Raw genomic sequence first — 21484 nt, forward strand, 5'->3', positions numbered from 1 at the left:
TTAACAATTCCTCAAAATATTCCCTCCATCTTCCCAATACCTCTAACTCTCCATTTAATAACTCTCCTCTCCTATTTTTAACTGACAAATCCATTTGTTCTCTAGGCTTCCTTAACTTGTTAATCTCACTCCAAAACTTTTTCATATTTTCAACAAAATTTGTTGATAACAGCTCACCCACTCTCTCATTTGCTCTCTTTTTACATTGCTTCACCACTCTCTTAACCTCTCTCTTTTTCTCCATATACTCTTCCCTCCTTGCATCACTTCTACTTTGTAAAAACTTCTCATATGCTAACTTTTTCTCCCTTACTACTCTCTTTACATCATCATTCCACCAATCGCTCCTCTTCCCTCCTGCACCCACTTTCCTGTAACCACAAACTTCTGCTGAACACTCTAACACTACATTTTTAAACCTACCCCATACCTCTTCGACCCCATTGCCTATGCTCTCATTAGCCCATCTATCCTCCAATAGCTGTTTATATCTTACCCTAACTGCCTCCTCTTTTAGTTTATAAACCTTCACCTCTCTCTTCCCTGATGCTTCTATTCTCCTTGTATCCCATCTACCTTTTACTCTCAGTGTAGCTACAACTAGAAAGTGATCTGATATATCTGTGGCCCCTCTATAAACATGTACATCCTGAAGTCTACTCAACAGTCTTTTATCTACCAATACATAATCCAACAAACTACTGTCATTTCGCCCTACATCATATCGTGTATACTTATTTATCCTCTTTTTCTTAAAATATGTATTACCTATAACTAAACCCCTTTCTATACAAAGTTCAATCAAAGGGCTCCCATTATCATTTACACCTGGCACCCCAAACTTACCTACCACACCCTCTCTAAAAGTTTCTCCTACTTTAGCATTCAGGTCCCCTACCACAATTACTCTCTCACTTGGTTCAAAGGCTCCTATACATTCACTTAACATCTCCCAAAATCTCTCTCTCTCATCTGCATTCCTCTCTTCTCCAGGTGCATACACGCTTATTATGACCCACTTCTCGCATCCAACCTTTACTTTAATCCACATAATTCTCGAATTTACACATTCATATTCTCTTTTCTCCTTCCATAACTGATCATTTAACATTACTGCTACCCCTTCCTTTGCTCTAACTCTCTCAGATACTCCAGATTTAATCCCATTTATTTCCCCCCACTGAAACTCTCCTACCCCCTTCAGCTTTGTTTCGCTTAGAGCCAGGACATCCAACTTCTTTTCATTCATAACATCAGCAATCATCTGTTTCTTGTCATCCGCACTACATCCACGCACATTTAAACAACCCAGTTTTATAAAGTTTTTCTTCTTCTCTTTTTTAGTAAATGTATACAGGAGAAGGGGTTACTAGCCCATTGCTCCCGGCATTTTAGTCGCCTCATACGACACGCATGGCTTACGGAGGAAAGATTCTTTTCCACTTCCCCATGGACAATAGAAGAAATAAAAAAGAACAAGAGCTATTTAGAATAAGGAGAAAAACCTAGATGTATGTATATATATATATGCATGTGCGTGTCTGTGAAGTGTGACCAAAGTGTAAGTAGGAGTAGCAAGATATCCCTGTTATCTAGCGTGTTTATGAGACAGAAAAAGAAAACCAGCAATCCTACCATCATGCAAAACAGTTACAGGTTTTTGTTTCACAGTCATCTGGCAGGACGGTAGTACTTCCCTGGGTGGTTGCTGTCTACCAACCTACTACCTCATATATATATATATATATATATATATATATATATATATATATATATATATATATATATATATATATATATATATATAATATATATACCTGGAGTTTACCTGGAGAGAGTTCCGGGGGTCAACGCCCCCGCGGCCCGGTCTGTGACCAGGCCTCCTGGTGGATCAGAGCCTGATCAACCAGGCTGTTGCTGCTGGCTGCACGCAAACCAACGTACGAGCCACAGCCCGGCTGATCAGGAACTGACTTTAGGTGCTTGTCCAGTGCCAGCTTGAAGACTGCCAGGGGTCTGTTGGTAATCCCCCTTATGTGTGCTGGGAGGCAGTTGAACAGTCTCGGGCCCCTGACACTTATTTTATGGTCTCTTAACGTGCTAGTGACACCCCTGCTTTTCATTGGGGGGATGGTGCATCGTCTGCCAAGTCTTTTGCTTTCGTAGTGAGTGACTTTCGTGTGCAAGTTCGGTACTAGTCCCTCTAGGATTTTCCAGGTGTATATAATCATGTATCTCTCCCTCCTGCGTTCCAGGGAATACAGGTTTAGGAACCTCAAGCGCTCCCAGTAATTGAGGTGTTTTATCTCCGTTATGCGCGTCGTGAAAGTTCTCTGTACATTTTCTAGGTCAGCAATTTCACCTGCCTTGAAAGGTGCTGTTAGTGTGCAGCAATATTCCAGCCTAGATAGAACAAGTGACCTGAAGAGTGTCATCATGGGCTTGGCCTCTCTAGTTTTGAAGGTTCTCATTATCCATCCTGTCATTTTTCTAGCAGATGCGATTGATACAATGTTATGGTCCTTGAAGGTGAGATCCTCCGACATGATCACTCCCAGGTCTTTGACGTTGGTGTTTCGCTCTATTTTGTGGCCAGAATTTGTTTTGTACTCTGATGAAGATTTAATTTCCTCGTGTTTACCATATCTGAGTAATTGAAATTTCTCATCGTTGAACTTAACATTGTTTTCTGCAGCCCACTGAAAGATTTGGTTGATGTCCGCCTGGAGCCTTGCAGTGTCTGCAATGGAAGACACTGTCATGCAGATTCGGGTGTCATCTGCAAAGGAAGACACGGTGCTGTAGCTGACTTTCTTGTCTATGTCGGATATGAGGATGAGGAACAAGATGGGAGCAAGTACTGTGCCTTGTGGAACAGAGCTTTTCACAGTAGCTGCCTCGGACTTTACTCTGTTGACGACTACTCTCTGTGTTCTGTTAGTGAGGAAATTATAGATCCATCGACCAACTTTTCCTGTTATTCTTTTAGCACGCATTTTGTGCGCTATTACGCCATGGTCACACTTGTCGAAGGCTTTTGCAAAGTCTGTATATATTACATCTGCATTCTTTTTGTCTTCTAGTGCATTTAGGACCTTGTCGTAGTGATCCAATAGTTGAGACAGACAGGAACGACCTGTTCTAAACCCATGTTGCCCTGGGTTGTGTAACTGATGGGTTTCTAGATGGGTGGTGATCTTGCTTCTTAGGACCCTTTCAAAGATTTTTATGATATGGGATGTTAGTGCCATTGGTCTGTAGTTCTTTGCTGTTGCTTTACTGCCCCCTTTGTGGAGTGGGGCTATGTCTGTTGTTTTTAGTAACTGTGGGACGACCCCCGTGTCCATGCTCCCTCTCCATAGGATGGAAAAGGCTCGTGATAGGGGCTTCTTGCAGTTCTTGATGAACACAGTTCCATGAGTCTGGCCCTGGGGCAGAGTGCATGGGCATGTCATTTATCGCCTGTTCGAAGTCATTTGGTGTCAGGATAACATCGGATAGGCTTGTGTTAATCAAATTTTGTGGCTCTCTCATAAAAAATTCATTTTGATCTTCGACTCTCAGTCTGGTTAGCGGCTTGCTAAAAACTGAGTCATATTGGGACTTGAGTAGCTCACTCATTTCCTTGCTGTCATCTGTGTAGGACCCATCTTGTTTAAATAGGGGCCCAATACTGGACGTTGTTCTCGATTTTGATTTGGCATAGGAGAAGAAATACTTTGGGTTTCTTTCGATTTCATTTATGGCTTTTAGTTCTTCCCGCGATTCCTGACTCCTAAAGGATTCTTTTAGCTTAAGTTCGATGCTTGCTATTTCTCTGACCAGTGTCTCCCTACGCATTTCAGATATATTGACCTCTTTTAGCCGCTCTGTTATTCTTTTCCGTCGCCTGTAAAGGGAGCGCCTGTCTCTTTCTGTTTTACATCTACTCCTCCTTTTTCTTAGAGGACAGCACCTCCAGCTTCACCATTACTGTCTCCCAGGACAGCACTATCAGCCCCACATTTACTGACTACCAGGACTTCATATCCAGCCTTATAGTTTCTGACTACATGGCCAGTATCAAGGGCAGTACCATTCAGCCCAGACTTTTTATGTTCCCATCTGTTGTAGAAAGCTTCCAGGTTTTCTATGAAAGCAGCTTTGATGTTGACCTCTTTTAATACCCTTGTGATTTTAGTCCACAGATTTATCTCATTTGGGCATACCCAAAAACACTTCCCTGTTTTAATACTGCTTGTAGCTAGTTCTTGGATATCTGCACAAGGGGCGTGACACCAATTTCCACAAAAATGACAATTTATGCATGTGGAAGCCCGTTTGTTTGACTGACCACAGACTACACACAGCTTCATAATGATTTGAATGGTTGATTTACTGCAATTCTACTAGCAACCTCTTGAATATTCTATTAATAACCTCCTTAAATGAAGCTCTAGCTATTTGTATTTCTGTTTCTAACTGTTTTTGTATATTGGACAGCTTACCGTGCACGTTCCTGATATATATTTAATGTTTGTGTTTATAAGGACGCCTACAACCCCATCCGTTTACAGTCTGCTTTATTGTCCAACGAAACCGTTTGAAACCAGTCCAGGGTTTGGACCAGTCAAGGGTTCGGACCAGTCAAGGGTTTGGACCAGTCAAGGGTTCGGACCAGTCAAGGGTTCGGACCAGTCAAGGGTTCGGACCAGTCAAGGGTTCGGACCAGTCGATCTGATCTGATCAGTGGGTCGCTTATTTAAAACATACTGGTCGGTGATTTGAGCTAACACATGAAGGATCTACTGGAAATTATCTACCCGAGTAATATGTGATTTGATTGATACTAAAGTATAACTTGCGTGTTGAAGAGCCGGTGACTGCTGGCAGCTCCTACAATGACGAACTGTCGACCTCAACCCTTGTTTATCAATCGCTGTATCTAGCTTTTCTATTTTTTTTTCGGCTCCACCACAATAAATGCTATATTATCACTATAGTTGACTGGTGGAAATTTTGGAGGAAGGACGCTTTTTCTGTAGTAATATTTGCTTCTCGTTGTGTATATTGCGACCGCTGGTAACTACAGGTTATATGAAATTCACAGTATATGTCTGGTATTTCAAGAAAAAAGAAACTAATGAAAGTCACTCCACTCCACTAAGTACCATTATAATACTGGTTAGTTGCTACTACAACACTGTATTCTGCTATTCACTGGTATCACTAGATTATATGCGAGTACACTAGCAGGCCAGGAAGATTATTAAAAACAGCTGACCTGTGGTAAGTTTCTGGCGACTTCTGGCACTTGCCTCTATAGGCTTATCACTTCATTTACAAATTCACCTGTACATATTAGAGCTGATTTCCTCAATTCTGTTCATTACATTATTATTATAATCAAGGGAGAAGCGCTAAACCCGGAGGATTATACAGCACCTGGGGGGGGGGGGAATGTGGAAGGCATTCAGGCTTAATTTGGGGAACTGGAGCACAGATCCAATTCCCTAAATCAACAGCCCCTCACCAACATCAAGGAACCTTCCTTGAGGGGTCTGTTCATTACAGTATACAGTACACTGTTGTATAAACATTTAAAAATGTACTAGAAATGTTATAAATGGTGCAAAGATAACATTAAAATAATATCAAAGATGGTTGACACAAACCCACTAGCATTATAGTATGCTCCTCACTTAGCGACAAATTTGTTTACCGATATGGTCTTAGGAACGGAACCTCGTCGTTAGGTGAGGAGAGGCTGTAGTCAGATACATGGCAAGGCTGCAAATTGGTCCTAGAGCACTTCACATTAGATCATGTCTTATTAAGCAGCATTTCGCATGTTTTCCTGTCCAGCAATTGGCATCTTCTCTTTTGTCCCATGTTACCACCGACACAACCATCCCTCCTAAACCTATACATACATCATTGACCTTTAATGGTCAGTTTTGTATATTACTGCAACCCTCATCACTTAATGTCTCTGCCTATTAAACATGGCACCTAAGAGAGTTGCTAACAGTGATGGAAGTCCAGAGATTAAACATAATTCTTATGATATAGAAGAAATTAAGTATCTTGGATAAGCTTTGAGTTGCTTAGGTAGAAGATAAGCCACATGAATGTGGCATGAATGAATCTGGCATCTGTTAGAAATTACAAGAATATGAAAGAATGGCAAATAAATTCAACAGTTTTATTGATTTTAACAGTAAATTGTTCTAGAGTAGGGATCTACAATGTGTGGCTCTAGATGGGTACAATTGTGGCCCCCAGTGTTTTGTGTAAAAAATCAAACTTAGTACTGCTGATGTGTGACACTGAATATCTTCAGTTGGCTTCACTCAGTTTACAAACTGTACCTTGCATACTTTGTTTTTCAATCATTAATATTTCATAACTGTAAATGTTGTACATCTCTGGTGTAAAAGATATGTGGATGGTCTGTGCAGATGATAGGCAGTGAGGCTGCTGAATAGAAAGAAATCCAGAGATCATTGCCTTTAGGGAAACTGTGATAAACCACAAACTCTAAATTTTTTTTGTTAGGTAAATGAACACAGATGCCACAATAAAATGAACATTAGTTATATAAATGTCCATTTTCCTAACATTTTGTTGATATATATACCATTATTACTAAATTTCTGTTGCCTGTTTCAACATTGCTACTGAATGAGTGATGAGATATTTGGTATGGGTCACCCTCTCTTTGGGAAGAAACAGCTGATCAAATTTAGCAATAGGTGTTTTGAAAATTTTCAGACATAGCTTACACTGATATTCAGGAATGCAACTTATTTTTAATAAAAATTTTTGTACTTTACCCACAAAATGTATAGCTCTCTCAATACATGTTTTTTTTTTTTTAATATTCACTCCCCATTCACATTTTATGGTGAGGGGTAGAAATTAATGATATAATTTACTCCATGCAGGGATAAAGTGGCTCATTTGAGTTAGGCATCAAAGGGAGGTGTTACTACTGGTTACTTGGAGAAGAATGATTGTGAGGTGATTACTAAGGAAAATTTTGCTTCTGTTAGCAGCAATAACAATAGTCATGCTTCCATTGCTACAAGTGCCACAACTCCCAAATGCATGGGTAACACTGGACAGGACAGAATATCCTCGCAAAAAGAGTTTTCACCTGCGAAGAATTTCCCGTTTTCCCCAAGGTTTGTAAGAAGTCTACAGTTTTCATTTAGGTAATGCATGCTTGCTTCATACCTGTGATAGCTTTGATACATGGATCCGTAGACAAGGCAAGCAGTTAAAATTAAATACACCTACCATCCGACTTATGACCGAGTTCGGTTCCGAGAAACTGGTCATAAGTCAAAATGGACGTAAGTCGAACTTTACTACTGAATATCAACATCACATTTTTGTAATGACTATTTTATTGTTTTATTTTGGTATTTCATGTTTTTCTTTACTTTTTATGATGTTAGACTGTATTTTATACTGTAAGGTTTAGGATAAACACTGTGTACAACACAAATAGTTGTTTATTTCCCAGAAATTTGGCAAAAAAAACACGGTCGTAAGTCGAGTGGTCGTAAGTCGAGAAGGTAGTAAGTCGGATGGTAGGTGTACATAGTAAATTATATATTAAACCTAATGTACAAGTCTACATACTTTTAATTTGAGATATAAAAAAATGAGGAAAATTGTTTTAACAAATCTGCTGAAGAGGATCCCAGAAGGAGGTCGAAATAAACAGATTAATTAATCTCCTGAGTTTCTGTTTCCATGTGAATTATTATTGAGCATAGTACTCTATATGCCAGTTGTGAGCTTAAAGCATTGCTTAGATAACTGTACTGTGTAAGGTTAATTTGCATTACTTTGATATACTGTACTGTGTACGGTTAATTTGTTATCTCTATCTTTTGTAATCAGGACTGACAAAGACATCAGTGTCACACCTAAGAGAAGTTTAGGAAAAAAACCATCTTATCAAGCCAAGGCAGCACACCACTAAGAAGCAGCAGCAGCAGTGGGAGCACTTCCAAGAACCAGATCAACATGAAGTCTCCCCTGGGTAGTTCATCTGCATCATGGATGTCCACTTCACAGTCATCTACAGCTCAGAGTGCTTCTGGATATTTTTCTATACTTACTCATGGGTAATTAATTTTACCTTTAAAAGTGCAATTATCGATTTATCAATTCACACTAATAGATACTTTGTTACTCTTGTTTATGTAAAACAGTAATCAAAATGACAGTTGATAAACTAGACATATGTGCAACACTTCTTTGTACCATTTATCTACATGATAATTATTTTACAGAATGTTGTATTTTTAGTTATTAATATGTTTTCAGCACCAACACTAGCAGTGAATGTAGCAGTCAAGATGGAAGTCGTGTACCATGCCTTGTATGTGGTGTTGCAGTGTTGGAGAGAAATAAAAACATTCATCTTGATGCCTGTCTTTGACACATTGAGGAAGGAGATGTTGTAGAAGTGCTAGTTGCTATAATTTTAATTCATTTTTGGTTTAACAAGGATGAGATAAATTATAGAGTAGGATCAGGGGGAGTCGCAAGAGTTGAAGAGTCTTCAGCAAAAAAAGAAAAAAAAAATTGTCAGCAAATAATAGAGCCTACTAGACTGGAGAATACACTAGACCTCATATTCACTAACAATGATGATCTGATAAGAAATGTCACCATATCAAAAACAATATACTCAGATCACAACATAATTGAGGTTCAGACATGTATGCGAGGAGCCCCAGACCGACAAAATGAGACTAGTCACGAGGGAGCATTCACCAAATTCAACTTCAATAACAAAAACATAAAGTGGGACCAAGTAAACCAAGTCCTAACCGATATAAGCTGGGAAGATATACTAAGCAACACAGACCCAAACTTATGCCTAGAACAGATTAACTCGGTGGCACTCGATGTATGCACAAGGCTTATTCCTCTAAGAAAAAGGAGGAGTAGATGTAAAATAGAAAGAGACAGGCGCTCCCTTTACAGGCGACGGAAAAGAATAACAGAGCGGCTAAAAGAGGTCAATATATCTGAAATGCGCAGGGAGACACTGGTCAGAGAAATAGCAAGCATCGAACTTAAGCTAAAAGAATCCTTTAGGAGTCGGGAATCGCGGGAAGAACTAAAAGCTATAAATGAAATCGAAAGAAACCCAAAGTATTTCTTCTCCTATGCCAAATCAAAATCGAGAACAACGCCCAGTATTGGGCCCCTACTTAAACAAGATGGGTCCTACACAGATGACAGCAAGGAAATGAGTGAGCTACTCAAGTCCCAATATGACTCAGTTTTTAGCAAGCCGCTAACCAGACTGAGAGTCGAAGATCAAAATGAATTTTTTATGAGAGAGCCACAAAATTTGATTAACACAAGCCTATCCGATGTTATCCTGACGCCAAATGACTTCGAACAGGCGATAAATGACATGCCCATGCACTCTGCCCCAGGGCCAGACTCATGGAACTCTGTGTTCATCAAGAACTGCAAGAAGCCCCTATCACGAGCCTTTTCCATCCTATGGAGAGGGAGCATGGACACGGGGGTCGTCCCTCAGTTACTAAAAACAACAGACATAGCCCCACTCCACAAAGGGGGCAGTAAAGCAACAGCAAAGAACTACAGACCAATAGCACTAACATCCCATATCATAAAAATCTTTGAAAGGGTCCTAAGAAGCAAGATCACCACCCATCTAGAAACCCATCAGTTACACAACCCAGGGCAACATGGGTTTAGAACAGGTCGCTCCTGTCTGTCTCAGCTACTGGATCACTACGACAAGGTCCTAAATGCACTAGAAGACAAAAAGAATGCAGATGTAATATATACAGACTTTGCAAAAGCCTTCGACAAGTGTGACCATGGCGTAATAGCGCACAAAATGCGCGCTAAAGGAATAACAGGAAAAGTCGGTCGATGGATCTATAATTTCCTCACTAACAGAACACAGAGAGTAGTCGTCAACAGAGTAAAGTCCGAGGCAGCTACGGTGAAAAGCTCTGTTCCACAAGGCACAGTACTAGCTCCCATCTTGTTCCTCATCCTCATATCCGACATAGACAAGGATGTCAGCCACAGCACCGTGTCTTCCTTTGCAGATGACACCCGAATCTGCATGACAGTGTCTTCCATTGCAGACACTGCAAGGCTCCAGGCGGACATCAACCAAATCTTTCAGTGGGCTGCAGAAAACAATATGAAGTTCAACGATGAGAAATTTCAATTACTCAGATATGGTAAACATGAGGAAATTAAATCTTCATCAGAGTACAAAACAAATTCTGGCCACGAAATAGAGCGAAACACCAACGTCAAAGACCTGGGAGTGATTATGTCGGAGGATCTCACCTTCAAGGACCATAACATTGTATCAATCGCATCTGCTAGAAAAATGACAGGATGGATAATGAGAACCTTCAAAACTAGGGAGGCCAAGCCCATGATGACACTCTTCAGGTCACTTGTTCTATCTAGGCTGGAATATTGCTGCACTCTAACAGCACCTTTCAAGGCAGGTGAAATTGCCGACCTAGAAAATGTACAGAGAACTTTCACGGCACGCATAACGGAGATAAAACACCTCAATTACTGGGAGCGCTTGAGGTTTCTAAACCTGTATTCCCTGGAACGCAGGAGGGAGAGATACATGATTATATACACCTGGAAAATCCTAGAGGGACTAGTACCGAACTTGCACACGAAAATCACTCACTACGAAAGCAAAAGACTTGGCAGACGATGCACCATCCCCCCAATGAAAAGCAGGGGTGTCACTAGCACGTTAAGAGACCATACAATAAGTGTCAGGGGCCCGAGACTGTTCAACTGCCTCCCAGCACACATAAGGGGGATTACCAACAGACCCCTGGCAGTCTTCAAGCTGGCACTGGACAAGCACCTAAAGTCAGTTCCTGATCAGCCGGGCTGTGGCTCGTACGTTGGTTTGCGTGCAGCCAGCAGCAACAGCCTGGTTGATCAGGCGCTGATCCACCAGGAGGCCTGGTCACAGACCGGGCCGCGGGGGCGTTGACCCCCGAAACTCTCTCCAGGTAAACTCTCTCCAGGTAATGGGAGTGGTGCTATGATTTTGTATGGGTGTGATGAATATTCTTTAAATACTGAAGTGAAGATGATGATGGAGGCAGTGGAAGGGTCTTCTCTAAGATGAAAGTGAATTGAATTTTTAGTATTAAATAAGGAATGGAGAGACTAAATTCAGTGATGCAAAAATTATACAGTAATGCAAAAGAAAGGAAGGGTTGTTGAGTTAGTTAGGACATGCAGAAAGAATCAAACAAAATAGATTGATAATTTTAGCAACATCTGAAAGTATGCTGGGTTCTGTATACATGTACTTCTTATATTATTATTACTGTATTATTATTTTTACTGTAATTCATATTTTTAGCATTTGTTTTAGCATTGTTGGTGATTATAATAGGTTCCTTTATTAAAGCTCATCGTTTCATAATTTGTATACATCTTGATCATAGTATAAATACTTTAATTGAATGTCGTATTTTATATTGGCAAGAAAATTACATTGATACAGTAAAAATTGATCAGTTATTTCCTGTACAAATAACACTTGGCATATCACTGAATGTTCAAAGATAATGTAATTGTTTAAATATTGCAGTGTGGCCATCTATTTACATATAACTACTGTATTTCTGGAAAATATATACAGTATTTTCCACAAGTATCTAGGCACTATGAGAACCTTTAAACACCAGACTTCTGGAACCACAGATCATACAGTACAAGCTGTCACAGTCTTATAAAACCAACAACAGAGGCTCGTTAAGGCTGTAAGTCACTCTGTGGAGTTTAAAGTCTATTACACAAGGGTCATTAAGGCTGGTGGGTTGGTTAATAAGGTTTAAAGTCTATCTACTATACAATGGTTATTAAGGCTGGTTGGTTGGCTAATGAGGTTTAAAGTTATATCTATTACATGAGATTTATTAAGGCTGGTTGGTTGGTTAATGGGGGGTTAAAAGGCTATCTATTACACAAGGATCATTAATTAAGGCTGCATGTCACCTATACACCACCAGTCAAGAATACTTTAATACCTAAAACTGATATTAATGAAAACTGTGCATATACTATAGAAAGACACATCTCAGTGTATATACACTAAAAGACATATACATATCTCCAAATCAAGAGATGTATTTGTACTGAGAGAGAGGCGAGACATACATCTGTGTGTGTATATTAGTAAACTTTTCACGTATTTGATATACCCTCATATAGGAAACTCATTATTATTATTATTATTAGTGGTTCAGTGATCTCAATGCACGACCTCACACGGGTGAAAACCAGTAATGAACAGTGTTACCAACATTGCCAAGCATGTAAATAATAAATTGCAAAACTAATTATGTTAATGCAAAAAAAAATTATGTAAAGCAATTACCTGCAAAAAAAATTGGTGTACATATTTAAAACAGCAGGGCTACTTGTTAATGTACAAAATAAAGATGCAAATATAGGGATGATTAGCCATACTGATTGGCAGTTTAGTGCTAGTTAAAGCAAGGTTGGCATTTGTATGATAATTATAGTACATAGTGAGTAAGTTTATTTGGGTACAGGTACACATAAATACAGTTACATAAATTATCATACATAGCAGCATTTGTGTAGATTACCTATGATAACTCATAGAAGTCAAAGTGATTTATTTCCATTGGGGTCAGATAATTTTATTTTTGGCACACTATATAACACCATTAGCTATTATTGTTTGGTTTCCATGACAATTTTGGGTTTCAGATCTTGAAAATATTATATAACATGTGATTTCTGGCATATAAGTAAATTTCTTAGCATGTACAAGTATCAGAATTAGGCAAATGAGTTTAAAGACAAAGTACTGTGCTATCCAAATTGTCTAGCTCCTTCCCCCTTGCCTTCCAGAGGAAACTAGACAGATGCCTAAAGTCAGTACCTGACTAGCAGGGCTGTGGTTCATACACTGGATTATGTGCGGCCAGCAGTAACAGCCTGGTTGCTCAGGCCTGATCCACTGGAAGGTCTGGTCAAAGACTGGGCCACAGGGGCATTGACCCTCAGAATGACCTCCAGGTAGGTAGGTAAAATGCTTTATGTTTCAAGTTTAAGAAAGCAGCTCCCTCTTTGCCTCCCCTCATGGTTGAACTTTGATTATATCACCAGTCAGCAGTTCACCGAAGTAGGAAGTGGAACAGAATTCTTCCTCTGTAAGCCATGTGTGTCATAAGAGGCGACTAAAATGCTGGGTGTGGAAAATACTGTATATATTTTCCAGAAATACAGTAGTTATATGTAAATAGATGGCCATACTGTATTTAATAAAATTGATGTTATCGAAAACGGGAAGTTGCGTCTGCGCAGAAGGACAGTCGCCATTGCTGTTTGAATTGAGAGTAACTGACATTAGTGAATGGGAAGAATTTTTCGTGCTCTAGAGGTTAAAATTGGGTTGACACCTCTCAAATAGGAGGCGAAATTGTTGGATGTGCATTCCTGCATAATTTGAGTATCAGGTGACTGGACAAGACCTCTCCAGGAACCTCAGATAAGCTCTCTAGATTTATGTTATAATTCTGGCCAGTATTTTCATAGATTTAGTTCGAGTGAGGTTTTCTGAGTATGATACTCCTTAATCTCCAGTCAAATTGGTGAGTGATATTAAGATATTCTCTTTCTGTTATGTAATTGTGTATATCTATAATTATTTTTTAATTTTAATATACAGTCCACAAATTTATATATTTACCAGCATTCCTGGTGATGTATATTTCATTGATAATTAATAGGTCTAGAGCAACTTGTGGATATGACAGTGGTAGGTATCGAAGGGGGACATTTTTTGCGACCTAGGTGTCCCAAATTCCTACTTGTCTAACTGATAAATAATAATTATCTTTGTTCATTTACTGTTATGTACATAATGATACATTCAGATGAATGCAGTTTTCCACACTGGGAGCAAGGGGCTAATGGAGAATGCTTCCATCAAGTGGTCATATATTCAACATCATTGACATGAAATCTGATAGATTTTGGGCTTAACTGTTGTAAAGAAAAGATCATTTTGTTGATCTCAAAACTTTTGATCCTCATTCGTTCATTCTCATTCTGTCTCTCATTCTCTCTCTCTATCTCTCTCATTCTCTCTCTCTGTCCTTAGTTAATGTCACTCAAATGCAGAATGCAAAAGAGTTTTCAGCACAATTAACATTTTTAAAACAAGTATCAGAAATAAACTGAAAGCAGCCAATGTCAATGGTGTCTTACCAACATATGAATGTATGAATCAGCAAGGATCTTGTGTAAAATTAACCTCCAATATATGGTCGCTTGTGCGAAAAACAGTAAACTAGTGTATCAAAATGTAACTGATGATCCTAATCTTCTTTCAACGCACCGGCCCTATCCCACCGAGGCAGGGTGGCCCAAAACGAAAAAAGTTTCTCTTTATAAATTTAGTAATGTATACACATGGGGTTACTAGCCCCTTGCTTCCAGCATTTCAGTCGCCTCTTATGACATGCATGGCTTACAGAGGAAGAATTCTGTTCCACTTCCCCATGAATATTAAGTTTTTTTTTTTTTTTTTTTTTTTTTTTTTTCAACAAGTCGGCCGTCTCCCACCGAGGCAGGGTGACCCAAAAAAGAAAGAAAATCCCCAAAAAGAAAATACTTTCATCATCATTCAACACTTTCACCACACTCGCACATTATCACTGTTTTTGCAGAGGTGCTCAGAATACAACAGTCTAGAAGCATAAACATATAAAGATACACAACATATCCCTCCAAACTGCCAATATCCCAAACCCCTCCTTTAAAGTGCAGGCATTGTACTTCCCATTTCCAGGACTCAAGTCCGACTATATGAAAATAACCGGTTTCCCTGAATCCCTTCACTAAATATTACCCTGCTCACACTCCAACAGATCGTCAGGTCCCAAGTACCATTCGTCTCCATTCACTCCTATCTAACACGCTCACGCACGCTTGCTGGAAGTCCAAGCCCCTTACCCACAAAACCTCCTTTACCCCCTCTGTCCAACCCTTTCGAGGACGACCCCTACCCCGCCTTCCTTCCCCTATAGATTTATATGCTTTCCATGTCATTCTACTGTGATCCATTCTCTCTAAATGACCAAACCACCTCAACAACCCCTCTTCTGCCCTCTGACTAATACTTTTATTAACTCCACACCTTCTCCTAATTTCCACACTCCGAATTTTCTGCATAATATTTACACCACACATTGCCCTTAAACAGGACATCTCCGCTGCCTCCAACCGTCTCCTCGCTGCTGCATTTACCACCCAAGCTTCACACCCATATAAGAGTGTTGGTACTACTATACTTTCATACATTCCCTTCTTTGCCTCCATAGATAACGTTTTTTGACTCCACATATACCTCAACGCACCACTCACCTTTTTTCCCTCATCAATTCTATGATTAACCTCATCCTTCATAAATCCATCCGCCGACACGTCAACTCCCAAGTATCTGAAAACATTCACTTCTTCCATACTCCTCCTCCCCAATTTGATATCCAATTTTTCTTTATCTAAATCATTTGACACCCTCATCACCTTACTCTTTTCTATGTTCACTTTCAACTTTCTACCTTTACACACATTCCCAAACTCATCCACTAACCTTTGCAATTTTTCTTTAGAATCTCCCATAAGCACAGTATCATCAGCAAAAAGTAACTGTGTCAATTCCCATTTTGAATTTGATTCCCCATAATTTAATCCCACCCCTCTCCCAAACACCCTAGCATTTACTTCCTTTACAACCCCATCTATAAATATATTAAACAACCATGGTGACATTACACATCCCTGTCTAAGACCTACTTTTACCGGGAAGTAGTCTCCCTCTCTTCTACACACCCTAACCTGAGCCTCACTATCCTCATAAAAACTCTTTACAGCATTTAATAACTTACCACCTATTCCATATACTTGCAACATCTGCCACATTGCTCCTCTATCCACTCTATCATATGCCTTTTCTAAATCCATAAATGCAATAAAAACTTCCCTATCTTTATCTAAATACTGTTCACATATATGCTTCAATGTAAACACCTGATCTACACATCCCCTACCCACTCTAAAACCTCCTTGCTCATCCGCAATTCTACATTCTGTCTTACCTCTAATTCTTTCAATTATAACCCTACCGTACACTTTTCCTGGTATACTCAGTAAGCTTATTCCTCTATAATTTTTACAGTCTCTTTTGTCCCCTTTCCCTTTATATAAAGGGACTATACATGCTCTCTGCCAATCCCTAGGTACCTTCCCCTCTTTCATACATTTATTAAACAAAAGTACCAACCACTCCAACACTATATCCCCCCCTGCTTTTAACATTTCTGTCATGATCCCATCAGTTCCAGCTGCTTTACCCCCTTTCATTTTACGTAATGCCTCACGTACCTCCCCCACACTTACATTCTGCTCTTCTTCACTCCTAAAAGATGGTATACCTCCCTGACCAGTGCATGAAATTACTGCCTCTGTTTCTTCCTTAACATTTAAAAGTTCCTCAAAATATTCTCGCCATCTACCCAATACCTCCATCTCCCCATCTACTAACTCCCCTACTCTGTTTTTAACTGACAAATCCATATTTTCCCTAGGCTTTCTTAACTTGTTTAACTCACTCCAAAATTTTTTCTTATTTTCATTAAAATTTCTTGACAGTGCCTCTCCCACTCTATCATCTGCTCTCCTTTTGCACTCTCTCACCACTCTCTTTACCTTTCTTTTACTCTCCATATACTCTGCTCTTCTTATAACACTTCTGCTTTGTAAAAACCTCTCATAAGCTACCTTTTTCTCTTTTATCACACCCTTTACTTCATCATTCCACCAATCACTCCTCTTTCCTCCTGCCCCCACCCTCCTATAACCACAAACTTCTGCCCCACATTCTAATACTGCATTTTTAAAACTATTCCAACCCTCTTCAACCCCCCCACTACTCATCTTTGCACTAGCCCACCTTTCTGCCAATAGTCGCTTATATCTCACCCGAACTTCCTCCTCCCTTAGTTTATACACTTTCACCTCCCTCTTACTTGTTGTTGCCACCTTCCTCTTTTCCCATCTACCTCTTACTCTAACTGTAGCTACAACTAAATAATGATCCGATATATCAGTTGCCCCTCTATAAACATGTACATCCTGGAGCCTACCCATCAACCTTTTATCCACCAATACATAATCTAATAAACTACAGTGGACCCCCGGTTAACGATTTTAATCCGTGCAAGAGGGCTCATCGTTATGCGAAATAATCGTTATGCGAATGAATTTTCCCCATAAGAAATAATGGAAATAAAATTAATCCGTGCAAGACGCCCAAAAGTATGAAAAAAATTTTTTTTTACCACATGAAATGTTAATTTTAATACACACAAACTGAAAAAGGCATGCACAATTACATGACACTTACTTTTATTGAAGATCTGGTGATGATTGATGGGATGGGAGGAGGGGAGAGCATTATCTTCTTACTGTTTAGAAGGGGAATCCCCTTCCATTAGGACTTGAGGTAGCAAGTCCTTTTCTGGGGTTACTTCCCTTCTTCTTTTAATGCCACTAGGACCAGCTTGAGAGTCACTGGACCTCTGTCGCACAACAAATCTGTCCATAGAGCTCTGTACCTCCCGTTCCTTCAAGACTTTCCTAAAATGGGCCATAACATTGTCATTGAAATAGTCACAAGCACGGCTTGCAACAGCTGTGTCAGGGTGATTTTCATCTATAAAGGTTTGCAGTTCAACCCACTCTGCACACATTTCCTTAATCTTTGAAGTAGGCACAATGGATTCCACAACTGGCATAGGCTTCTCAGGGTTAGCCCCAAACCCTTCAAAATCTTTCTTAATTTCCATACTAATTCTCACCCTTTTTACCACAGGGTTGGCACTAGAAGCTTTCTTGGGGCCCATGGTCACTTATTTTCCAGAAACAGCACCGAAAATACTGTAATAATACGAAATATTCCGAGTGTATGCTTGGATGTTACCGCGGAGGCTGGCTGGTAAACAATGGGACGGAGCGGCACATGTGAGGCTGGCTGAGGGCACATTGGACGCGTCTCGGACGAAAATCGGTATGCGGGTTTTTAATCGGTATGCGCGGCAAAAATTTTGCGATAAAAGTAATCGTTATGCGGAAAAATCGCTATGCGATGCCATCGTTATGCGGGGGTCCACTGTACTTTCATTACGTGCTACATCATACCTTGTATATTTATTTATCCTCTTTTTCATAAAATATGTATTACTTATTACCAAATTTCTTTCTACACATAGCTCAATTAAAGGCTCCCCATTTACATTTACCCCTGGCACCCCAAATTTACCTACTACTCCCTCCATAACATTTTTACCCACTTTAGCATTAAAATCCCCAACCACCATTACTCTCACACTTGATTCAAAACTCCCCACGCATTCACTCAACATTTCCCAAAATCTCTCTCTCTCCTCTACACTTCTCTCTTCTCCAGGTGCATACACGCTTATTATAACCCACTTTTCACATCCAATCTTTATTTTACTCCACATAATCCTTGAATTAATACATTTATAGTCCCTCTTTTCCTGCCATAGCTTATCCTTCAACATTATTGCTACTCCTTCTTTAGCTCTAACTCTATTTGAAACCCCTGACCTAATCCCATTTATTCCTCTCCACTGAAACTCTCCCACCCCCTTCAGCTTTGTTTCACTTAAAGCCAGGACATCCAGCTTCTTCTCATTCATAACATCCACAATCATCTCTTTCTTATCATCTGCACAACATCCACGCACATTCAGACTTCCCACTTTGACAATTTTCTTCTTCTTATTCTTTTTAGTAATCTTTACAGGAAAAGGGGTTACTAGCCCATTGTTCCCGGCATTTTAGTTGACTTTTACAACACGCATGGCTTACGGAGGAAAGATTCTTATTCCACTTCCCCATGGATATAAAAGGAAAATTAATAAGACCAAGAACTATTAAGATAAAATCCAAGAAAACTCAGATGAGTGTGTATAAATAAATGTGTACATGTATGTGTAGTGTGACCTAAGTGTAAGTAGAAGTAGCAAGACATGCCTGTAATCTTGCATATTTATGAGACAGACAAAAGACATCAGCAATCCTACCATCATGTAAAACAATCACAGGCTTCGTTTTACACTCACTTGGCAGGACGTATATAAGTACGTATATAATAAACTAGAAATTTTTTGTTTTTCTTCCTTAACCTTGTAGTATTTCAGATACTATATCTGTGCAAGCAGTCCTGAAGGTATTCTTATTAGTATAATGCAAGTTTGTCACCGGGAGACCTGGCCAAGGACTGGGCCGTGGGGGCATGATCCCCCAGAACACCCTCCAGGTAGACAGTATGTATAATAAGGATGAAGTCTGGTATGAGAAACCATATTTTTTGTAAAATTTGAGTTGATGTGCCTATCAAACTGATACTGTAGTTGTTGCATATTATATAGTGTTTATATTTAATACCTCTTTCAGGTAATAAAGTGTTCTTGACTAGTGGTGACATGCATCCTTAATGGCCCTTGTGTATTGGATATATGTTAAACCCAATTAAGTTAAGTGTGACGGATGCTGCAGATAATGGTGAGTACATGAATTTTATGCTTACTGATAATGTTAGTGGATGATCTGGCTTGTTTTGAATACAGAAGAAAATTGCACGACAGTCAAGTATGCCTTTCACACAGCTAGTTCACTATTTCATGAAGCTTTAAAGCATTTATAGGGATGTTATAATTAGGGATGGGACAGTACCAAAATTTTTGCTGATACTGATACTCAATTTTAGATTGTTACCATTAATATTAGCCAATATCTACCAATACCAACACTTTAGCAAACCCCTAATAAAATCTAAATTCCTTCTCGGCTGTATAACTTTTTTTTTTTTTTTGACAAACCCGCCGTATCCCACCAAGGCAGGGTGTCCTAAAAAGAAAGAAAGTTTTTTTTTAAGTTCAGTAATTTATACAGGAGAAGGGGTTACTAGCCCCTTGTTCCCAGCATTGTGGTAGTATTAAGTACAACAATATCACATTCAAATTTGGCTGCACCTGAGATGCCTTGCATAGCTAGAGACTTTTTGAAGAATGCACAAAATACTGTCCACCCAATATTATAAGTACAGTGGAACCTCAAATATCAAACTGCTCCCAGCTTAACCAATTATGTAAAATATATTTTTGTAAGCGCTTTTCTAAGTGTATTTTTGAGGGTCTGAAATGAACTAATCTAATTTACATTATTCTTGATGGGAATAAATTCATTCGGTAACGGCACTCGAACAGCCGTCTGGAACTAAGAAAGTTCGATATTTGAGGTTCCACTGTATTATGTACATCCTGAAAATGAAGTTATTCATTTTGATATTTTCGTTTGAAAGATTCATACAATAATAGGCTTGCTGAATCATTCATTACACACAAAACTATTCAAAAAACTCACTATTCTGGTTTCGTAGATGCTTCCCATATTGTTCAGCTTGTGTTTATGTACGACATCCTAAATATGAAACTTAGAATATGCTTTCGTTTTCTCGTTTATAATCGACTCTGCTGTCATTGTCGTCCATCTCCTTCAGCGTTTATTATAATTTGTACAGTACAATAAAATATATATAGCAGTACTGTACAGGTCTGCACTTATTGTCTCCCCACTCTTCAATCTGAATTACAGTTGACTTTGTTATCATTTTCACCATCCAACATACCAATTTCTCTAAGTTCATTTTTTTGTCATTTTTACAAGCTTCAGTTTCTTCATCATTTTCATTTTATCACCTCCATTGGCTAAAGTTTTTTACCATTAGTTTCTTCATTCTTCTTTTCATTGTTCATTCTTCATTTTTATCATCTTTACATGTTATTCTTTTTTACCATTGCCTTCATCCTTCTTTTCAGCATTTTTACTTGTAAATACTCTGACCCCCTTGACAGTTCCAACACCTGCAGCAGCTCCAGCACCAGCTAAACCTGCTGCTGTAGCTGCACTAACACCTGCAGCACCAGCTGACTGTAATACTGCCACCTGCAACAAACAAAAAAAAAAGACTGTGATAATTAAGCAAATGAAACATTAAACATTGCTTTTATAATCATGTAACCACACTTCACAGCATACATATTTATATCTCCACATTAATGAGTTTCAGTATTACATGAACATCAGACATACACTGTTTATATTTTTATTATGTAGTGTACAGTATTATAAAACGGCAAGATATCACCATTTCTAAATCATCACAATACAAATGTCACCTTATACCTATGATACTCACCCAACTACCAGCAGTAACTGCTCCACCATAAAGAGACATCATGCTTGCAGCTAGGGATCCAGCAGCAATACCAGCTGATGTGAATCCTGCAGCTGTGAGATAAATAGA

General features: G+C 39.2%; 1 protein-coding gene across 1 annotated transcript in view; it reads right to left on the minus strand.

Annotated features, from left to right (window-relative positions):
* Positions 1-12578: 12578 nt before the first annotated feature.
* LOC128684483 (uncharacterized) overlaps positions 12579-21484 on the minus strand; it is a 33189-nt gene continuing 24283 nt past the window's right edge. The window contains exons 5-6 of the mRNA XM_070093616.1: positions 21377-21468; positions 12579-21123 (exon numbers count right to left, since the gene is read on the minus strand). Coding sequence (XP_069949717.1) covers positions 20959-21123; positions 21377-21468 — 257 coding nt within the window. The 3' untranslated portion in view covers positions 12579-20958. The remainder of the gene's footprint in view (positions 21124-21376; positions 21469-21484) is intronic.

Source organism: Cherax quadricarinatus, chromosome 43 (genome assembly GCF_038502225.1).
Source record: "Cherax quadricarinatus isolate ZL_2023a chromosome 43, ASM3850222v1, whole genome shotgun sequence".
Classification (NCBI taxonomy): domain Eukaryota; kingdom Metazoa; phylum Arthropoda; class Malacostraca; order Decapoda; family Parastacidae; genus Cherax; species Cherax quadricarinatus.